This window comes from Erythrolamprus reginae, chromosome 4, assembly GCF_031021105.1.
Source record: "Erythrolamprus reginae isolate rEryReg1 chromosome 4, rEryReg1.hap1, whole genome shotgun sequence".
NCBI classification, from domain to species: Eukaryota; Metazoa; Chordata; class Lepidosauria; order Squamata; family Dipsadidae; genus Erythrolamprus; species Erythrolamprus reginae.
In genome coordinates, this window is record NC_091953.1 from 5100598 (window position 1) to 5122442 (window position 21845).

At 44.7% G+C, this 21845-nt stretch overlaps 1 protein-coding gene across 2 annotated transcripts in view; it reads right to left on the bottom strand.

Moving 5' to 3' along the window:
* Nucleotides 1-20482, bottom strand: part of GAB2 (GRB2 associated binding protein 2) — a 156081-nt gene extending 135599 nt beyond the window's left edge. Inside the window, exon 1 of one of the 2 annotated variants that reach the window (XM_070749527.1) lies at nucleotides 20076-20482. In XM_070749527.1, coding sequence (XP_070605628.1) covers nucleotides 20076-20180 — 105 coding nt within the window. In that variant the 5' untranslated portion in view covers nucleotides 20181-20482. The remainder of the gene's footprint in view (nucleotides 1-20075) is intronic. The other variant, XM_070749528.1, reaches the window with a different exon arrangement.
* Between the last annotated feature and the right edge of the window lie 1363 nt (nucleotides 20483-21845).

Sequence of the window (21845 nt, forward strand, 5' to 3'; positions counted from 1 at the left end):
GCAAGCAAAACTACTGTGGGACTTCCGACTTCAGACTGACCGAATTCTGAAGCATAACACACCAGAGATTGTGATCGTGGAGAAAAAGAAAGTATGGATCATCGACATCGCAATCCCAGGAGACAGCAGAATACAGGAGAAGCAGCTAGAGAAATTAGTGAAATACGAAGATCTGAAAATCGAGCTGCAACGACTCTGGCATAAGCCAGTGAAAGTGGTCCCAGTGGTCCTTGGCACAGTGGGCGCAGTGCCAAAGGATCTCAGCGGACATTTGAAAACCATCGGAATTGACAAAATCTCCATCTGTCAATTGCAAAAGGCCGCTATACTGGGATCAGCACATGTAATTTGCTGCTACATCACGCAGTCCTAGGTGCTAGGGAAGCACCCGACTGGTGATAAAATATGAAATCCAGTATAGTGATCTCGTTTGCTGTGTTGTATTGACATAATAATAATAATAATAATAATAATAATAATAATAATAATAATAATAATAATGTCCTCAGCCCAGTCTACCTCACAGGGTGATTGTTTTGGGGGAAAGAAGGAGGAGGAGGAGGAGGAAGGTGTGTTACATACGTCTGCCACATTATAATACTAGGATAATATCAGTTTGATTAATGTAACAAATGTTGTTGTTGTTGTTATTATTATTATTATTATTATTATTATTATTAATAATATTTGTATTTAAATGAATTATACCCAGGGGCACACTGTTCAAGTGTTGATATTGATATATTTGGAATACTATGTTCAGTTCTGGAGGCCTCCCCTACAAAAAGATATTGACAAAATTGAACATGTCCAAAGACTTATCAGGAAAGACTTCATGAACTCAATCTGTATAGTCTGGAGGACGGAAGGGAAAGGGGAGACATGATTGAAACATTGAAATATGTTAAAGGATTAAGTAAAGATCAGGAGGGAAGTGTTTTTAATAGGAAAGTGAACACAGGAACAATCCCGCTTTTCCGGCCCTGTTTCCTCCCAGGAGATTCCTAGAGAGGCCCCACGGAGGCCTCTCCCTGCCTTTTCCGGCCCTGTTTCCTCCCAGGAGATTCCTAGAGAGGCCCCACGGAGGCCTCTCCCCGCCTTTTCCGGCCCTGTTTCCTCCCAGGAGATTCCTAGAGAGGCCCCACGGAGGCCTCTCCCCACCTTTTCCGGCCCTGTTTCCTCCCAGGAGATTCCTAGAGAGGCCCCACGGAGGCTTTTCCCCGTCTTTTCTGGTTACAGTTTTGGAGGCATGTGTTTGCAAGTGGAAAATGGTTCTTGAGAAGAGGCAAAAAAATCTTGAACACCTGGTTCTTCTCTAGAAAAGTTCTTAAGTAGAGGCGTTCTTAGGTAGAGGTACCACTGTGGGTGTATACATATATATACATATGATACATACATACATATTTATGTATCGTGTGTATATACTTCTTTAAAATCTACGAAAACATATATACACATACATATACACATACATACATACATACATACAGTACATACATATATTGAAACCCACTACTGGTTTTATGACATTGTACAGAAGAGTCCTCCTTTGAATATTCAACCTCTTCTTAATTCTTTCTCTCTTCTTCAAAGATTGCAAGTCGGTGGCAATCTCTGGAAGGCCCTTGGGAGCCAAACTCAAGTTTACAGGGAGGCGCTCACAGATGTACATAGAAAAAAAATAAACCAGCAGGCAAATTAACACCGTCATTCTGCCTCCCTCCTTTTTCCCCAAGTAACCCCCGTCAAATGCCTTTATCGATCGGAGGGCAGAGGGAATATTATTTCTTGGTGCGGGAAGCGACTCTCCCTCAACGGCAGAAGAATAAATAGAATTAAAAGCTAAAACGAAGACGGTGGCATCTTAGGCAGAAGATTGCAAATAATCTTTGCGTCCAAGAATGGTTTTCACTTAGCCTCCCTACCAGTTCACGAATGCACCAAGCATTCGCACCCATGACCACCTGCACATATGCTTTATTTATTTAGAAACATAGAAGATTGATGGTAGAAAAAGACCTCATGGTCCCTCTGATCTGCCCTTGTGCTATTTCCTGTATTTTATCTTAGGATGGATCTATGTTTATCCCAGGCATGTTTAAATTCAGTTACTGTGGATTGACCAACCACCTCTGCTGGAAGTTTGTTTCAAGCACCTACTACTCTTTCAGTCAAATAATATTTTCTCACATTGCTTCTGATCTTTCCCCCCAGCTAACCTCCAATTGGGGGCCCTTGTTCTTGTGTTCAGTTTGCTATTACAACAAAGCATCTTTGGAATGGCCAATTTATGCTTCACAAATCAAGTTTCCAAAACCGATTGCCTTGGCTGGGGAAAATCGTGTTTGCAGAGTGGGCAAGAATTCCACGCGACTGCCCCAAGCTTTTCTGGGTCATCTGCCTCAGGGTGACAAGCTATCATCCCTCTTCCCTAGTCCCAGCAAATTATGACTTGTTCCTCCCGACGAGAAAGCCATTTTCACGCCTGCTCGGTGGAGTGAGAAGGAGAAAGGAAGAGGCGACAATGATAATTGTCTGCTGATCGTGACTCTTTGCAAAACGCTGCAAAGTGCGGGAGGGAGAATGATCGACGGATTGTCCTTCACTTATGACCACAATTGGGGCCGGAAGTTACAGAACAAAGAATTCAATGAGAATATCTCAGTCATTCAGATCTAGGATGTGTTATCTATCTATCTATCTATCTATCTATCTATCTATCTATCTATCTATCTATCTATCTATCTATCTATCTATCTATCTTATTCTATTCTATTTATCTCTCTCTCTCTCTCTCTCTCTATCTTTCTATCTTTCCCTATCTATCTATCCATCCATTTATTGGACTTTGTGCCGCCCCTCTCCGAGGACTCTTCTAATCAAATAATCCCCTCAACACTGTCAAACATTTTACTAAGTCTGCACTACTACCACTACTACTACTACTAATTTTTTCTCATTGTTCCCATCACCCATCTCCTCCCACTTATGACGGTATGGCTCTAACTTGTTGCTTGTATCCTTAAGATTTTTATTAATATTGAGTGTTTCCTCATTGCTTATTTGACCCCTATAGTCATTATGTGTTGTACCACATGATTCTTGACAAATGTATATTTTCTTTTTATGTACACTGAGAACATCTGCACCAAATTCCCTCAACACTGTCAGACTTTCTACTAAATCTGCACTTCTATTCTACTAGTTTTTCTCATCATTCCTATCACCCATTTCCTCCCATGTTGACTGTATGACTGTAACTTGTTGCTTATATCCTAAGATTTTTTATTAATATTGATTGTTTCCTCATTGCTTATTTGACCCCTATGACAATCATTAAGTGTTGTACCAGATGATTGTTGACAAATGTATATTTTCTTTTATGTACGCTGAGAGCATCTGCACCAAGACAAATTCCTTGTGTGTCCAATCACACTTGGCCAAGAAATAATTCTACTCTATTCTATTCTAAAATGTCGCTGCAGAACCCTGCACACCAAGACAACTAGACACAAGAACAGTTTTTCACCGAACACCATCACTCTGCTAAAGAAATAATCCCCTCAACACTGTCAAACTATTTATTAAGTCTGCACTGCTATTACTACTAGTTTTTTCTCATCATTCCCACCACCCATTTCCTCCCACTTATGACAGTATGACTCTAACTTTTTGCTTGTATCCTTAAGATTTTTATTAATATTGCTTATTGCTCATTGCTTATTTGACCCCTATGACAATCATTAAGTGTTATATTATTATTATTATTATTATTATTATTATTATTATCATTATTATTATCATTATTATTTATTAGATTTGTATGCCATGATTCTTGACAAATGTATTTTTTTTAATGTACACTGAGAGCCTATGCACCAAAGACAATCACACTCGGCCAATAAAGAACTCTATTCCATTCTATTCCATTCCATTCTATTCTATTCCACTCCACTCCATTCCATTCTTCAAGCAGCCAAGTGTGAGAAACACTATCTTATTCCGTCCTATTTTAGCAGCTACCTCTAGTGAATTTCACGGAATTTGTTCCTTCCATCCAATTCAATGCGTATTTTGGCCCCATGTGCATTTTTGATCCCGGCTGTTTTTTAAAAAGCCGCTCCCGATGGCTCGCAATGTAATGTCAAAGCATCTTTCCAGCTTGCAAGCTGTTAATAACAACACTGGTGTGGCTGACAAGAAGCGTGGGCATCCATTCCAGATGTTGTACCAGATGCAAAGTTTAGGCCCTCTTGAGTGGGAGGATTTAGCTCTGGAGAGGGGCAGGGAGGGAAAAATAAGCGGATATAATGCAGCTGTTAACCCTGACATCCTGTTAACCTGTGAAACAATGCGGGCTTCTTGGTGTGTTTTTTTTTTAAAAAAAATTAATCCAATTGGAAATTCAAATTTGATGCTCCATGCGCTAGACAGAAGTACGAAGGAGGAACCAGGGCGGACAGAAGCTGAAAAATAAAACTATAGCGTAATGTACGAGAGGATGCAAAACAAACCCTGGTATTTTTTTTCCCCTTGCTGACTTCCTGCCGTTGGGATGCACAATACGAAGTCTGTGCCAAGAAGCCACTCCGAAACATGTTTTGAAAGATTTTTTTTTTAAAAAAATAAAGCAAGAATGTAGGAAAATGTCAGCTGCGCCTCTCATTCTAACCGTATCTTTTTGTATAAGATAATTTTAATTCTTTTTAAAACTTGAGTTGAAAAAGTTGTGATTCTTGCGGGAGTGGGAACTTTTGGGATTTTTTAGAAAAAAATCCACATGATTTTTTTTTTAGGGGAAATATAAACGCCAAGAATGAGATTATTATTATTATTATTATTATTACTATTATTATTATTATTATTATTATTATTATTATTATTATTATTATTAATCAGATTTGTATGCCGCCCCTCTCCGCAGACTCGGGGCGGCTCACAACAACAGTAATACAATGTAAACAAATCTAATATTTAAGTTAACTTAAAACCCCAATTTAGAAACCAATCATTCATACTAGCATACTAGCATACCATACAGGGAAAGTCTCAATTCCCCCATGCCTGACGACAGAGGTGGGTTTTATGGAGCTTACGAAAGGCAAGGAGGGTGGGGGCAACTCTGATATCTGGGGGGGAGTTGGTTCCAAAGGGTCACGGCCACCACAGAGAAGGCTCTTCCTCTGGGTCCCGCCAAATGACATTGTTTAGTCGACGGGACCCAGAGAAGGCCAACTCTGTGGGACCTAATTGGTCGCTGGGATTCGTGCAGCAGAAGGCGGTCTCGGAGATATTCTGGTCCAATGCCATGAAGGGCTTTATAGGTCATAACCAACACTTTGAATTGTGACCAGAAATTGATTGGCAACCAATGCAGACTGCGGAGTATTGGTGTAACATGGGCATACCTGGGGAAGCCCATGATTGCTCTCACAGCTGCATTCTGCATGATCGGAAGTTTCCGAACACTTTTCAAAGGTAGCCCCATGTAGAGAGCGTTACAGTAGTCGAACCTCGAGGTGATGTGGGCATGAGTGACTGTGAGCAGTGACTCCCGGTCCAAATAGGGCCGCAACTGGTGCACCAGGCGAACCTGGGCAAACGCCCCCCTCGCCACAGCTGAAAGATGGTTCTCTAATGTGAGCTGTGGATCGAGGAGGACGCCCAAGTTGCGGACCCTCTCTGAGGGGGTCAATAATTCCCTCCCCCGGGTGATGGACGGATAGATGGAAATGTCCTTGGGAGGCAAAACCCACAGACACTCCGTCTTATCCAGGTTGAGTTTGAGTCTGTTGACACCCATCTACTGAAGGCTGAAAAAAAGCGGGGAAAAGGCAGACCTTATAAATTAAGAGTTACGATACGATAGTTATTTTTGATGTCCGCAAATACCAGCAGTGTCTACCCTGGTGTAGAGTTAATCACGCAATTAAAATTCAACGACATGGAGCAAATCGTATCTTTGGGAAACGGGAAGCATTTAATCAGGAACGGAATAAAATCCAAATTGCTCTCTGGTTGCCGTTACTGTCACTTTACGACGTGGAAACATATTGCCTGTCCTTTCAGCCAAACGAGCTTAAAAATGTGTAAAATCCTTGGACAAATTACAGATAGTCCTGAAGTTACAACCTTTCATTTAGTGAGAGTTTAAAAGTTACAAGGACCCTGAAAACAGTGACTTACAACCGTTTTTTAGGCTTAGGACTGTTTGAGCATCCCCATGATCACACAATCAAAATTCGGACCCTTGGAAACTGGGACTGATTGGAGACACAAGGAATTTGACTCCGGCGCAGAAGGTCTGAAGCAACAAGTGATAAATCACGATCAATATATTTTATTTATTTATTTATTCATTTGTCCAATACACAAATACATCAGAAGAAAAATAGACATGTGATAATGTAAAAGAGGGTGAAAGTGAACTTAGAGGAGAGGATATATGAAAGGAAGAAAATATATATGATAAGTGAGATAAAGGAAAGACAATTGGACAGGGGACGAAAGGCACACCAGTGCATTTATGCACACCCCTTACTGGCCTCTTAGGAACCTGGAGAGGTCAATCGTGGAGAGTCTATGGGATAAGTGTTGGGGGTTAGGGGTTGACACAATTGAGTCCGGTAATGAGTTCCACGCTTCGATAAGTCGATTGTTGAAATCATATTTTTTACAGTCAAGTTTGGAGCAGTTCATATTAAGTTTGAATCTGTTGCGTGCTCTTGTGTTGTTGCGGCTGAAGCTGAAGTAGTCATTGACCGGTAGGACATTGCAGCATATGATCTTGTGGGCAATACTAAAATCGTGTTTAACTTTAACTTTAACTTTAGGAAGCAAAATCTCACGAGAGGATGCGTGCGTGAGATTTCGGCTATTTTTTTGCCTACGCGCATCCCCTCGCTCAGATGTGTGTGTGGGCCCGCCGTTCACCCAGAATGCACGGGTAGCAGCAGTAAATTACTGCTTTGCAATTTCAAGAAATTTTTACAAACATTTTTTACAAGAAATTCGAACAAAATTTGCACACATTTCTTCTCAGAAATGTCTTTCTTAGACTTTAACCTTCAACTATAGTTCATAAAATCATACGCCAAAAGGGCCTACCTGTTAGCGACTACTTCACCTTCAACCGCAACAACACACAAGCACGAAATAGATTTCAGCTAAATGTCAAGCATTTGTATTTGTATTTATTAGATTTGTATGCCGCCCCTCTCCGAAGACTCGGGGCGGCTAACAACAATATAAAAAGACAATGTAAACAAATCTAATATTAAAAATAATCTAAAAACCCCCAATTTAAAGAACCACTCATACATACAAGCATACCATGTATAAATTCTATAAGCCTAGGGGAAAGGGAAATTTCAATTCCCCCATGCCTGACGACAGATGTGGGTTTTAAGGAGCTTGCAAAAGGCAAGGAGGGTGGGGGCAACTCTGATATCTGGGGGGAGCTGGTTCCAGAGGGTCGGGGCCACCACAGAGAAGGCTCTTCTCCTGGGTCCCGCCAAATGACATTGCTTAGTCGACGGGACCCAGAGAAGGCCAACTCTGTGGGACCTAACCAGTTGCTGGGATTCGTGCGGCAGAAGGCGGTCCCGGAGATATTCTGGTCCGATGCCATGAAGGGCTTTATAGGTCATAACCAGCGCTCCAAACTAGACTGCAAAAAGTACGACTTCAGCAATAGAGTGATCAACGCCTGGGATACGCTACCTGACTCTGTGGTTTCTACTCCTAACCCCAAAACTTTTAACCTTAGACTATCTACAATTGACCTCTCCCCCTTTCTAAGAGGTCTGTAAGGGGCGTGCATAAGCGCACCACTGTGCCTACCGTCCCTGTCCTATTGTCTTCTTTTGTTACTTTTTATCATTACTTATCTAATGTTTTATTTGTACAAATTACCACCCTATAATTGTTTGACCAATACATAAATAAATAATAAATAAAAATAAATAAATAGGAACCCCTGCCTGGAGGCAGGAGAGACATTGGAACTTTGAATCGGGGCGATGTCCCACTTTTTAAAATATTTGTTTTATTTTATATCCTGTCTGTGTTATTTTTAAAATTCACTCAAACCTTCTGAGTCCGTCATAGGTCTGAACGGTCATTTAAGTAACCAGCTGTGAGTCGAACATTAAACTTGTATGGAGGGGTCCTCGACTTGTGACCACATCAGTGGAGCCCTCCATTTCTGTCGTTAAGTGAAGCTTCCGAGCTTTACCCCATTTTATGACTTTTCTTTGCCACTGTTGTTAAGTGGATTACTGAAGTTGTTAAGCTAGGGCAAGACTTCATGAACTCAATCTGTATAGTCTGGAGGACAGAAGGAAAAGGGGGGACATGATCGAAACATTTAAATATGTTAAAGGGTTAAATAAGGTTCAGGAGGGAAGTGTTTTTAATAGGAAAGTGAACACAAGAACAAGGGGGCACAATCTGAAGTTAGTTGGGGGAAAGATCAAAAGCAACATGAGAAAATATTATTTTACCGAAAGAGTAGTAGATGCTTGGAACAAATTTCCAGCAGACGTGGTTGGTAAATCCACAGTAACTGAATTTAAACATGCCTGGGATAAACATATATCCATTGTATGATAAAATACAGGAAATAGTATAAGGGCAGACCAGATGGACCTTGAGGTCTTTTTCTGCCGTCGATCTTCTATGTTTCTATGTTTCACTTCTCACCCAGGAAGCTTCATCAGTTCTGACTTCTATGTTTCTATGTTATTAATTGAGCCTGGATTTCGCCCCTGGATTTCACTTGATAAAAGTTCACAAAATGTGATCCCATGACCCCAGGACACTGCAACCTGTCGTAAGTATGGGTCAGCCGCCTGCATCTGAATTTTGATCATATAATCGTGATGATGCTACAACAGTCATCCATACGAAAAACGGTCATAAGTGGAACAAACTTGGAACAAACTTCCAGCTGACGTGGTTGTTAAATCCACAGTCACTGAATTTAAACATGCCTGGGATAAACATATATCCATTGTAAGATAAAATACAGGAAATAGTATAAGGGCAGACCAGATGGACCATGGGGTCTTTTTCTGCCGTCAGTCTTCTATGTTTCTGTGTTTCTAAGTCACTTTTTCCTATCCCATTGGAACTGGGAACAGTCACTAAATGAACTGTCCTAAACCGAGGACTAATATATTTGCCCCCTTGAGTTACTTATATAGTAATAACGGCTGGGTAAAATAAAAATACACCACACGCTCCAAAGGTTGTGACCTGCACAAGTGAGGACAATGGTCACTCCTTCCTGTCTTTCGCCAAAATATTTACTAATAGGTCTCTGCAAACAGGCTACTAATACGTTAAGCTGCTAAGTTAAGCAGTGGGAAAAAATATCATCAGGGAAATTTAAATATTGTGATCTCACTCGCTCAACCATCTCTTGAAAAACAGACTCGGCCATGGGGGCTGCTCCTTCGAGAAAGCTCACTCACGCAAATCTATGACACTTTTAATTTTGAGTGGGTGTCGAAAAGAAAGGCCCACCACGCCTCCCTATAAATCCATCTTTGGCAAAATATTTACACAACCGTCAGCTGTGCTGTTTCAACACCCAGGGAAAGGTAACCACCAGGGACGGGAGGCGCTATAAAATATTGTCTTTCTCCTTCTTCTGTTAAAAATATACAGTGGTCCCTCTACTTAAGAACTTAATTCGTTCCCTGACCAGGTTCTTAAGTAGAAAAGTTTGTAAAAAGAAGCAATTTTTCCCATAGGAATCAATGTAAAAGGAAAATAATGTGTGCAAACCAATTAGGAAAGAAATAAAAGCTCGGAATTTGGGTGGGAGGAGGAGGAGGAAGAAGAGGAGGACAGTCGCTGGTGAAGGAAGAAGGTGAGGGGAGGGGAATCAAAAAAATCCAAAACTTTATGGCTTAAAAAGAAAGAAAGAGAGGGACTCTGAGGCAGCGAGGAGCTGCATGCGCCTCCCATACACCCGGCGCGAGGCTGCCTCCCATACACTGCGCCAGAGAGAGAAACCCAGGGGGAATGGCCGGGCCTTCGTGCCGCTCTCAAATTTCCTGGGAAATTTCTTCTTCCTCCTCCTCCTCTTCTTCTTCTTCCTCCTCCTCCTCTTCCATTTCCTCTTCTCTTCTCCTCCCCTATTCTATTCTACTCTATACTTTACTCCCTATACTCTCCCATTCCATATTTTCTATTCTATTCTATTCTATTCTGGCATCGGACCAGAATATCTCCGAGACCGCCTCCTGCCGCACGAATCCCAGCAGCCCATTAGGTCCCACAGAGTTGGCCTTCTCCGGGTCCTATCGACCAAACAATGTCGGCTGGCGGCACCCAGGGGAAGAGCCTTCTCTGTGGTGGCCCCGGCCCTCTGATATCAACTCCCTCCAGAGATTCAAATAGCCCCCACCCTCCTCGCCTTCCGTAACATGCGTGTTGTGAGCCGCCCCGAGTCCTCGGAGAGGGGCGGCATACAAATCTAAGTAATAAATAAATAAATAAATAAATGCCTAAGACCCACTTTTGTCGCCAGGCGTGGGGATAATTACCATCTTTCCCCCTTTTTATTATATTTTTGGCCTTACTGCATGATAGATTAGGTTGAATGTGTGTGACTGCATATCTAGGGGTTTTATTATGTTATTAATGTCTTTTAATGGATCTAATTTTTTATTGTTAGATTTGTAATGTATTGTATTACTGCTATGCTCTGAGCCGCCCCGAGTCTTCGGAGAGGGGCGGCATACAAATCTAATAAACTATTCTATTCTATTCTATTCTAATTCCATTCCATTCCATTCTATAACCCCGTCTCAGCAACTAATTTGTCTTGCCAAGCTTGAAAAATGCACTCTAAATAAAGACTTACATTCTTGCATTCTTGAGATAACATTAGCCCGTCCTTCCCTACACGGTCCCTCCGATGTTTGGAAGATTTCAAATCCCACCGCTGGGAATCTTGGGTGTGGAAATCCACATAACTGAAGGATGAGGCTCTTTGCAAACATTTGCAACCTCATGCAATTTTACGCGACTGCCTGCACGCTTACGCCCTGAAATCCATCAGAATCAAAACTTCTCCAAAGCTCTCGTAGTTTTTAAAACAGCACATTTAGCTCCACGGTGACCCACTTAACAAAACGTAAACAGACTGGGGAAGAGTTAAGTGTGTCAGTGGGTAAGTGTGACAAGGATTCTGCTGGATCTGCTAGAGCTACAAGCAAGATACAACAGGTGTCCATATTAAGTAGATCACCAACTGACTGTTTTCAACTCTTCGTTGTGGATGACTGCGACCCGTTTAATAAAATACAGTAGAAAATACGACTTCAGCAATAAAGTGATCATTGCTTGGAATGTACTACCCGACTCCGGGGTTTCTTCCCCAAACCCCAAAAACTTTAACCTAAGACGCCTCAAACATGATCTAAGTATTGCCCACAAGATCATATGCTGCAACGTCCTGCCTGTCAAAGACTACCTCAGCTTCAACCACAACAACACAAGAGCACACAACAGATATAAGCTTAATATTAACCGCTCCAAACTTGACTGTAAAAAATACAACTTTATTAATCGAGTTGTCGAAGCGTGGAACTCATTACCGGACTCCATAGTGTCATCCCCAGCACTTTAACCTTAGATTATCCATGGTTGACCTATCCAGATTCCTAAGAGGTCAGTAAGGGGTGACTACAAGTGCACTAGAGTACATTCCGTCCCCTGTCCTATTGCTCTCCTATATCTCCTACACATAGAAACATAGAAACATAGAAGACTGACGGCAGAAAAAGACCCCATGGTCCATCTAGTCTGCCCTTTTACTATTTCCTGTATTTTATCTTACAATGGATATATGTTTATCCCAGGCATGTTTAAATCCGGTTACTGTGGATTTACCAACCACGTCTGCTGGAAGTTTGTTCCAAGGATCTACTACTCTTTCAGTAAAATAATACTTTCTCATGTTGCCTTTGATCTTTCCCCCAACTAACTTCAGATTGTGTCCCCTTGTTCTTGTGTTCACTTTCCTGTTAAAAACACTTCCCTCCTGAACCCTATTTAACCCTTTAACATATTTAAATGTTTCGATCATGTCCCCCCTTTTCCTTCTGTCTTCCAGACTATACAGATTGAGTTCATTAAGTCTTTCCTGATACGTTTTATACTTCAGACCTTCCACCATTCTTGTAGCCCGTCTTTGGACCCGTTCAATTTTGTCAATATCTTTTTGTAGGTGAGGTCTCCAGAACTGAACACAGTACTCCAAATGTGGTCTCACCAGCGCTCTATATAAGGGGATCACAATCTCCCTCTTCCTGCTTGTTATACCTCTAGCTATGCAGCCAAGCATCCTACTTGCCTTTCCTACCGCCCGACCACACTGCTCACCCATTTTGAGACTGTCAGAAATCACTACCCCTAAATCCTTCTCTTCTGAAGTTTTTGCTAACACAGAATTGCCAATGCAATACTCAGATTTAGGATTCCTTTTCCCCAAGTGCATTATTTTACATTTGGAAACATTAAACTGCAGTTTCCATTGCTTTGACCATTTATCTAGTAACGCTAAATCATTTACCATATTACAGACCCCTCCAGGAATATCAACCCTATTGCACACTTTAGAGTCATCGGCAAATAGGCAAACCTTCCCTACCAAACCTTCCCCTATGTTACTCACAAACATATTAAAAAGAATAGGACCCAGAACAGACCCTTGTGGCACACCGCTTGTAACCTGTCTCTGCTCAGAATACTCGCCATTAACAATAACTCTCTGATGTCTATGCTTCAGCCAGCTTGAAATCCACTGAACTATCCAGGGATTAAGTCCAATCTTCACTAATTTATCTATCAGCTCTTTATGTGGAACCGTATCAAAGGCTTTGCTGAAGTCCAGATAGGCAATATCCACGGCACCACCTTGATCCAACACCTTTGTGACATAGTCAAAGAACTCAATGAGATTAGTCTGACACGATTTGCCTTCAGTAAAGCCATGCTGATTTGGGTCCAATAAGTTATTGTTTTTTAGATGCTGATTTATCCTCTTTTTGAGTAGAGTCTCCATCATTTTAACTACAACTGATGTCAAGCTAACTGGCCTGTAGTTTCCAGCTTCTTCTCTACTGCCCTTCTTGTGGATAGGCACAACACTGGCCATTCTCCAATCCTCAGGAACATCTCCTGTTAACAGGGATTGGTTAAACAAATCAGTCAGGGGGGTAGCAATGACAGATCTGAGTTCTTTAAGAACTCTGGGATGGATGCCATCTGGACCCATTGCCTTATTTATCTTTAATCTTTCAAGTTCTTCTAAGACATCGGCTTCTAAGATCACTGGAGCTGAATCCGTACAGCTGGAAGCAATGCTATATCCCTCTATAGTATTATTTTGTAAGGTGTCCTTTGAGAAAACTGAACAGAAGTAGCTATTGAAATGGTCAGCGATCTCCTTATTCCCATTAATGCATGTATTATTCCCGGTACTAAGCTTTGTGATGCTGCAGTTTTTCTTCTTCCTATCACTAATATATCTGAAGAAGGTTTTATCCCCCTTCTTCTATTCCTATATCTCTTCTTCTATTCTTTCATCACCTCGAGGCTCGACTACTGTAACCCTCTCTACATGGGGCGACCTTTGAAAAGTGTTCGGAAACTTCAGATTGTGCAGAATGCAGCTGCGAGGGCAATCATGGGCTTTCCTAAATATGCCCATGTTACACCAACACTCCGCAGTCTGCATTGGTTGCCGATCAGTTTCCGGTCACAATTCAAAGTGTTGGTTATGACCTATAAAGCCCTTCATGGCATCGGACCAGAATACCTCCAGGACCGCCTTCTGCCGCACGAATCCCAGCGACCGGTTAGGTCCCACAGAGTCGGTTTCCTCCGGGTCCCGTCAACTAAACAACGTCGTCTGGTGGGACCCAGGAGAAAAGCCTTCTCTGTGGTGGCCCTGACCCTCTGGAACCAGCTCTCCCTGGAGATCAGAATTGCCTCCACCCTCCTTGCCTTTCGTAAGCTCCTCAAAACCCACCTCTGTCGTCAGGCATGGGGGAACTGAACTACCCTTTTCCCCCTAAGCCTATACAATTTATGCATGGTATGTTTGTGTGTGTGTATGTTTGGTTTTAATAAGGGTTTTTAAATTATTTTAAACATTAGATTTGTTACATGCTGTTTATTGCCGTTGTTAGCCGCCCCGAGTCTGCGGAGAGGGGCGGCATACAAATCTAATAAATAAATAAACAAATAAATATGTTTTATTCCTATATCTTCTCTTCTATTCTTCCTTAGATATATTTTACTATGAGTATCTCCTCTATAACAGTGTTTCTCAACCTTGGCTGGGGAATTCTGGGAGTTGAAGTCCAGATATCTTCAAGTTGCCAAGGCTGGGAAACACTGCGCTAGCTATTAGGAACAGTTCCCGACATCGATGCGTTCTGACTAATTGTGGCCAAGCCACATCCATCACCTCCTGGCAGGAGAATGTGGCCAGAATGTGCCAGAGTCAAAGAGTTTTGCTGATTCACGATACCTCATTGACGCTGCAAAAGTCTGTCCACCTTCCTTTTGACTGCAATTGTGTGAATAGACCTGCACGGGAAGGTTATTCGTGTGAAATTAGTTCTGAATTTATTATTTCGCTTGCTGCGTATGTCTGGTTTGGTGAAAAGAAGGACCAGGGGAGACATTGGTTGCCGATCAGTTTCCGATCACAATTCAAAGTGTTGGTTATGACCTTTAAAGCCGTTCATGGCACCGGACAAGATTATCTCAGGGACCGCCTTCTGCGGCACGAATCCCAGCGACCAGTTAGGTCCCACAGAGTGGGTCTTCTCCGGGTCCCGTCAACCAAACAATGTTGCCTGGCGGGACCCAGGGGAAGAGACTTCTCTGTGGTGGCCCCGGCCCTCTGGAACCAACTCCCCCCAAAGATTAGAGTTACCCCCACCCTCCTTGCCTTTCGTAAGCTACTTAAGACCCACCTCTGCCGTCAGGCATGGGGGAATTGAGATCCTCTTTCCCCCTAGGCCTTTACAATTCTATGCATGGTATGTATGTATGTATGTCTGGTTTTTATATTAATGGGTTTTTAATCGTTTTTAGTATTAGATTACTATTGTACACTGTTTTATTATTGCTGTTAGCCGCTCCGAATCTCCGGAGAGGGACGGCATATAAATCCAATAAATGAATGAATGAATGAATGAATGAATGAATAAATGAATGAATGAATGAATGATAGCAGTCTTCCAATATCTCAAGGGTTGACACAAAGAAGAAGGAGTCAACCTATTCTCCAAAGCACCTGAGGGTAGGACAAGAAGCAATGGGTGGAAACTAAACAAGGACAGAAGCAACTTAGAACCAAGGAGACATTTCCTGACAGTTAGAACAGTTAATCCGTGGAACAGCTTGCCTCCAGACGTTGTGAATGCTCCAACACTGGAAGTTTTTAAGAAGATGTTGGATAACCACCTGTCTGAAGTAGTGTACGGTCACCTGCCTAAGCCGGGGGTTGGACTAGAAGACCTCCAAGGTCCCTTCCAACTCTGTTAATTCCCAGAATTGCAACAGTCATGAGTCAATTTGCCAAATGTCTGAAGTTTGATCATATGACGCTTGGGCTTCTACATCGGTTATAAGTGTGAAAATGGTCACAAAACACATTGTAACTTCTAAGTGAATGGTTGTAAGTCGAGGACTACCTGAGTCGCCTTGAGAAGGACAGCATGCACATATATATATTGTTCTCAGTTCGGGTTTTACCCCATGTAATATTTTGAGTATCTATGCATTACACGGGGTAAAACCCGAACTCTGAACAATCTACATACATATACCCGAGAAAATCCATGAAAACCTATATATATATATGTGACATGTTTTTGCTGAATTTGAAAACCAAGGGAGACTAGGATAGATCGATTTCGGCCTCGTTCTGGCCTCATCAGCTAGCCACACCCTCACTGGGACTTGAACTTGCAACCTTTGCCTTGTAAGGCACAGTATGTTTCGATCATGTCCCCTCTTTTCCTTCTGTCCTCCAGTCCAGACTATATAGAGGACAGAAGGGAAATGGGGGACATGATCGAAACATTTAAATATGTTAAAGGGTTAAATAAGGTCCAGGAGGGAAGTGTTTTTAATAGGAAAGTGAACACAAGAACAAGGGGACACAATCTGAAGTTAGTTGGGGGAAAGATCAAAAGCAACATGAGAAAATATTATTTTACTGAAAGAGTAGTAGATCCTTGGAACAAACTTCCAGCAGACGTGGTAGATAAATCCACAGTAACTGAATTTAAACATGCCTGGGATAAACATAGATCCATCCTAAGATAAAATACAGAAAATAGTATAAGGGCAGACTAGATGGACCATGAGGTCTTTTTCTGCAGTCAGACTTATATGTTTCTATGTTTCTATTAACCTCTAGGCTACAGTATCCTTCCCTTCAGCTCTGTACCAGGGAAAGGTTACATGTTTTTTTTGTTGAATCACCCTGGTATATTTAGAATAAAATAGAATTCTTTCTTGGCCAAGTGTGATTGGACGGACACACAGATTGTGCACATAAAAGAAAAAGAGACATTTGTCAAGAATCATGTGGTACAACCCAGGGCCATTTCCAAGGCAGTTAATTCAGTCATAGCCGACAAAATATATTCTGTATGTATCACATGTTTTTGCTGAATTTACAAATTAAATATATATAAATATATATATATACTTTATATATATATTCCTGGACAAATTCCCACTGACATGCATTCTCTGGGGATGTATGTGGGGGGGAGTTGAACTGGGAACAGGGTCCAGCTGATGCCACGCTGAAAGAGAAGGTATGTCCCCTCAACAGAAAGGAGCGGAGACCACCAGGAAATGCCAGAGTTGTAGACGGGACTGAAAATATAACAATTCCCCGTCATGAGAAATCACTTCTCTCTTGTCAAAACCACAAGGTTTCGTTTCTGGGCTCAACTCCAAAGAGATGTCATTTTTTATCACTCCCTTTTTTGAGCCGATGGCAAATTTATATGGAATTTTATGGATTTCATTTTATGAGTTACGGCAACGGAGGTGGGAACCGGATGGAGGCCAAAGGGGTTCCGATCACAGCCACCTATCCAAAAGGGCAAAACCTTTCCTTGCAGAATAGCCGAATAATAGAGTCAAAAGGGACCTTTGAGGTCTTCTAGTCATTCCATCCTTCCCAGGTGGGTCAAATGAGGACCTAGATTGTTGGGGGCAAGAAGCTGATTCTGCAAACTGCTTAGAGAGGGCTGTAAAACTCCTTGAAGCAGTATATAAATGTAAGGGCTATTGGGAAGGAAGGAAGGAAGGAAAGAGAAAGAAAATGAATGAAGAAACCAAGGAAAGAAGGAAAAGGAGGAAGAAATGAAGGAAAATGGAGAGAGGAAGGAAGGAAGGGGAAAGGATAAAAGGAAGGAAAGAAAGAAAATGAATGAAGAAACCAAGGAAAGAAGGAAAAGGAGGAAGGAAGGAAGGAAGGAAAATGGAGAGAGGAAGGAAGGAAGGAAGGGGAAAGGATAAAAGGAAGGAAAGAAAGAAAATGAATGAAGAAACCAAGGAAAGAAGGAAAAGGAGGAAGGAAGGAAGGAAAATGGAGGGAGGGAGGGAGGAAGGAAGGAAGGGGAAAGGATAAAAGGAAGGAAAGAAAGAAAATGAAGGAAGAAACCAAGGAAAGGAGGAAAAGGAGGAAGAAACAAAGGAATGAAAATGGAGGGAGGAAGGAAGGAAGGTAAATGGAGGGAGAAAGGAAGGATGGATGGAAAGAAGGAAAATGGACTAATGAAGCAAAGAAAGGAGGGAGGGAGGGAAGAAGGGAGGGAGGAACAGGGAAGGATAAAAGGAAGGAAGGATGAAAGGGAGGGAGAGAGGATGGAAGGAAGGAAGGAAGGAAGGAAGGAAGGAAAATGGACTAATGAAACAAAGGGAGGGAGGGAGGGAAGGATAAAAGGAAGGAAAGGAGGATGAAAGGGAGGGAGGATGGATGGATGGAAGTAAGTAAGTAAGTATGGATAATGGACTAATGAAGCAAGTGAAGGAAGGAAGGGTGGGAGGGAGGGAGGGAGGGAGGAAGATGGCACAGTGGTTAGAATGCAGTAACTCCCTACTCCCTGACCTGCTCAAGGTCAACTCAGCCTTCTATCCTTCCCAGGGGGGTCAAATGAGGACCCACAGTGTGTGTGTGTGTGTGTGTTGGGGGGGGGCAAGGGGGCAGCAAAAGCCCTTAGGAAGCGGCGTCCAAGTCCGAGCGCTGTTGCCCTCTGCGTGGGAGCCTGCCCAACGCCGCCCAGCCAGGCGCGGCCTCTTCCACCCTGGCCAAGCCAACTCCGCGGCGGTTAAACAAGAACTTCAGCCGCCCGCCCGCCAACCCGGCGGGGAGCGAAAGCGCCAGCAATCAGGCGGCGGCTCCGACGCGCGTCCCGCCTCGAGGCAGGTGCACGGCGCGCCCGCCCGCCCAGGGGAGCCGCTCCAGCCCCGCGCGCTCCGCCCAGCCATCCGATGCGGGCGGCGGCAGCGCCCAGCTCGGCTCGACCCGGCCCGGAGCGCGCAGGCGGCGGCGCGGCTCCAGCCCGGAAGACCCGCGCGGTCGTGGGAACCCGGTTCAGGTCGAAATCTTGGGAAAGCGATCCAAGTCGAGATCCTGTAAACCTGACCCAGATCGCGGTTGTGGGAAAGCGATCCAGACCGCGATCCTGGAAACGCGACCCAGGTCGTGAGAACGCGATCCAAGTCGAGATCTTGGGAACTCGATCCAGCTCGAGTTCTTGGGAACGCGATCCAGGTCACGGTCGTGAGAATGCGAAATCCTGGGAACTCGATCCAGTTCGAGATCCTGGGAACCTGATTCAGGTCGCGATCCTATGAACCCGATCCAGGTCGCGGTCGTCGGAACCCCAACCCAGCTCGAGATCCTGGGAACCCGCACCCTGTTGCGGTCGTGGGAACGCGATCTAAGTCGACTTCCTGGGAACCCGATCCAGCTCGCGATCCTGTGAAACCCGAACCAGGTCCCGGTCGTGGGAACGCAATCCAAGTCGACTTCCTGGGAACCCGATCCAGCTCGCGATCCTGGGAACCCAATTCAGGTCACGCGATGCAGGGACCTCGATCCAAGGTCGCGCTCGTGCGAAAGCGATCCAGGTCGTGGGAACGCGAGTCAAGTCGAGACCCGGGGAACTCGCTCCAGCTCGGGATCCTGGGAACGCGATCCAACTCTCGGTCGTGGGAACGCGATCCCGGGTTCCCGCAAGGCGGCCTTGGAGTGGTGGTGGGGGGGGAGGGGGGGAGGCGAACATCCGCGTTTCTCACCGGCGCCGCTAGGGGGCGCTCTGCCTCAAAGCCAAGCCAAGCCCCCTTCCAACCCAAACAACGCCGCCGTTGCCGCCGCCGCCGCCGCCACCACCTGTAGCAGCAGCAGCAGCAGCCGGCCCGGCTCCCCCCCCCTCAACGCTCCCCCGGGAACGGCCAGAGAGCCCCGCTCCGCCCAGGACGCGGCGGCGGCGCTCCTCTCCCCAATGCCCCCCCTCCCGCGGCCTCCAGCAGCTCCACCCTGCAGCGCCTGAGCCGGGAAAGGGCGGGGGAGGGGGTCCGTCCTATCCGCCGCCCGTTTGCCCGGAGAGCGAGCCCCCCCAGCCCTCTGCTCTCCTTGCAAGCCGAGTCCCCCTGTCCATGGAAGCGCGGGGAGGGGGATGCACCTGCTCTCCCGCCTCCCCCCAACCCCCCCTGGCCTGGAGGGAGGCGGCTCCTCGGGGGAACCGGGGGAGGGTCCGGCTGGGCTTCCCTCCCCCTCCTTTGGCCGGCCTGGACTTCGGGGGTCGGGGTTAAGAATAAATGGGGAAGAAGCCTAAAAGGGATGATGGGGGGGGGTCAGATCTAGGCAATCGGGGGGGGGGAGGCGAGAGAAAGCGGGCGGGGGGCTTCCCTAGATCTGACCCCCCTCCATCCTTCTTCCCTCCCGCTCCTAGTGGAACCTCCCCCCCTCCATCCTCGCCCACCCACCGCCCCCAAATCCCCAGACTTACGTATCTCCTCAACTTCTTCTCCGGAGGCGATTTGCGGAGCCAGCCGGAGCAAACCACTTCGCCGCTGCCGCCGCTGCTCCCGGTAGTACCGCCGCCGCTGCTCATCCTGGATGCTCCAGAGCCGCATTCGGCCCCGGGAAGTCCGCTTAGCCCGGCCCGGAGGTTAAGCGGTCAAGCGGCTCTCTGGCCATCGCCTTGGCCGGCCGTTGGCTTTCATGCTCCTCCCGGGTTCTCCTCCTCCGAGGCTGCTCGTCCTCCTCCCCTCCGGCCCGATCGCTCCGCCGACTCGCACTTCCCCGGGAAGCGAGACGCGCCACCCCGCCTTGGCCACACCACGCCTCCCCTTCGTTGGGCTTGCAAAAGAGGGAGAGAGAGAGGAGGCGAAGCTGGGCTCGGAGGCTTTTCTCAGGGCGGGAGGGGGGGATGCTAAGGAGAGCAGGGCTGCAGGCTTCTCTCCGGGGTGGGGGGATTCTTCTTCCCTCCTCCTCCTCTGCCTGCCCCCCCCAGAGGGATAAAGGAGAGAGAGAGAGAAGGATGTATGTATGTATAGATAGATAGATAGAAAAAAGGATGGATGGATGGATGGATTAGATAGATAGTTAGATAGATAGAGAAGATAGATAGATTAGATGATAAACAGAATAGATGATAGACAGAGATAGCAGAAATATATATATATATATATATATATGTGTGTGTGTATATATATATATATATATCTATATCTATATATATATATATAGATAGATAGATAGATAGATATAGAGATAGATAGATAGATAAATAGATAGATAGACAGACAGCCATTTTTAAAAATTACATTTTCAAATGTTGGGTTAACCTTTCTTTCAATTTCATATATCAAGCATGGGAAAATCCATTAAGTTTAAGTCACTACTTCCAGCAAATCTTCATGAAGTAAAATCTCTCCCCCCCCCCTTCCCTGGAAGTTTTATCAAAGACTTATATAGGCCTTTCTTTTTATCACCGGATCCTCAACTTTGTTAATGTCTTTAAAGAGAAAGTCCTAAATTTGTCTTTTTTTAAAAAAAAACACACCCTGAGTACTGATAGAGATATAGGAATGCTTCAGAAGATTGAGGAATAGCTTTGAATCTGAGGGAAGATAATAGAAAAAGATAGATGGATGGATGGATGGATGGATAGATAGATATTAGAATAGATAAAAGAAAGATGATGGATGGATGGATGATATAGATGGGAGAGAAAAAGAGATAAAGTGATAGATAGGTGGATGGATGGATGGATGGACGGACGGACAGACAGGCAGACAGACCCTCCGCACTCACCTGCCTGCCCATCCCACTTGGATTCAAGTTGTTTTCCCACTAAAGGGCCTGCCCCTAAGACCCATGGCGTCTGCGGAGGAAGTTCAAAGGCTTCTCCTTGCTACCAGCTTCTCTGTCCAGACAAGTGTCACTTCCTGGTGCCGACCGCAGGATTTCTTCATTGTCAAGAAAACACACAAGCAAACGACAACGTTGGTCATGCAACTGGGACCCTCCGTCTATCACTGGGGCATCCATCCCTGCCCAGTTTGAGCAAAACATGGCTACTTGAAAAGGGGCGAATTTCAACTCCCAGAATTCTCCTGCCAGCCATGCTTGGCTGGGGAATTCTGGGAGTTGAAGTCCAGATATCTTGAAGCATACCGGCTGGGGGATTCTGGGAGTTGAAGTCTACACATCTTGAAGCATGATGGCTGGGGGATTCTGGGAGTTGAAGTCAATATCTTGAAGCATGCCAGCT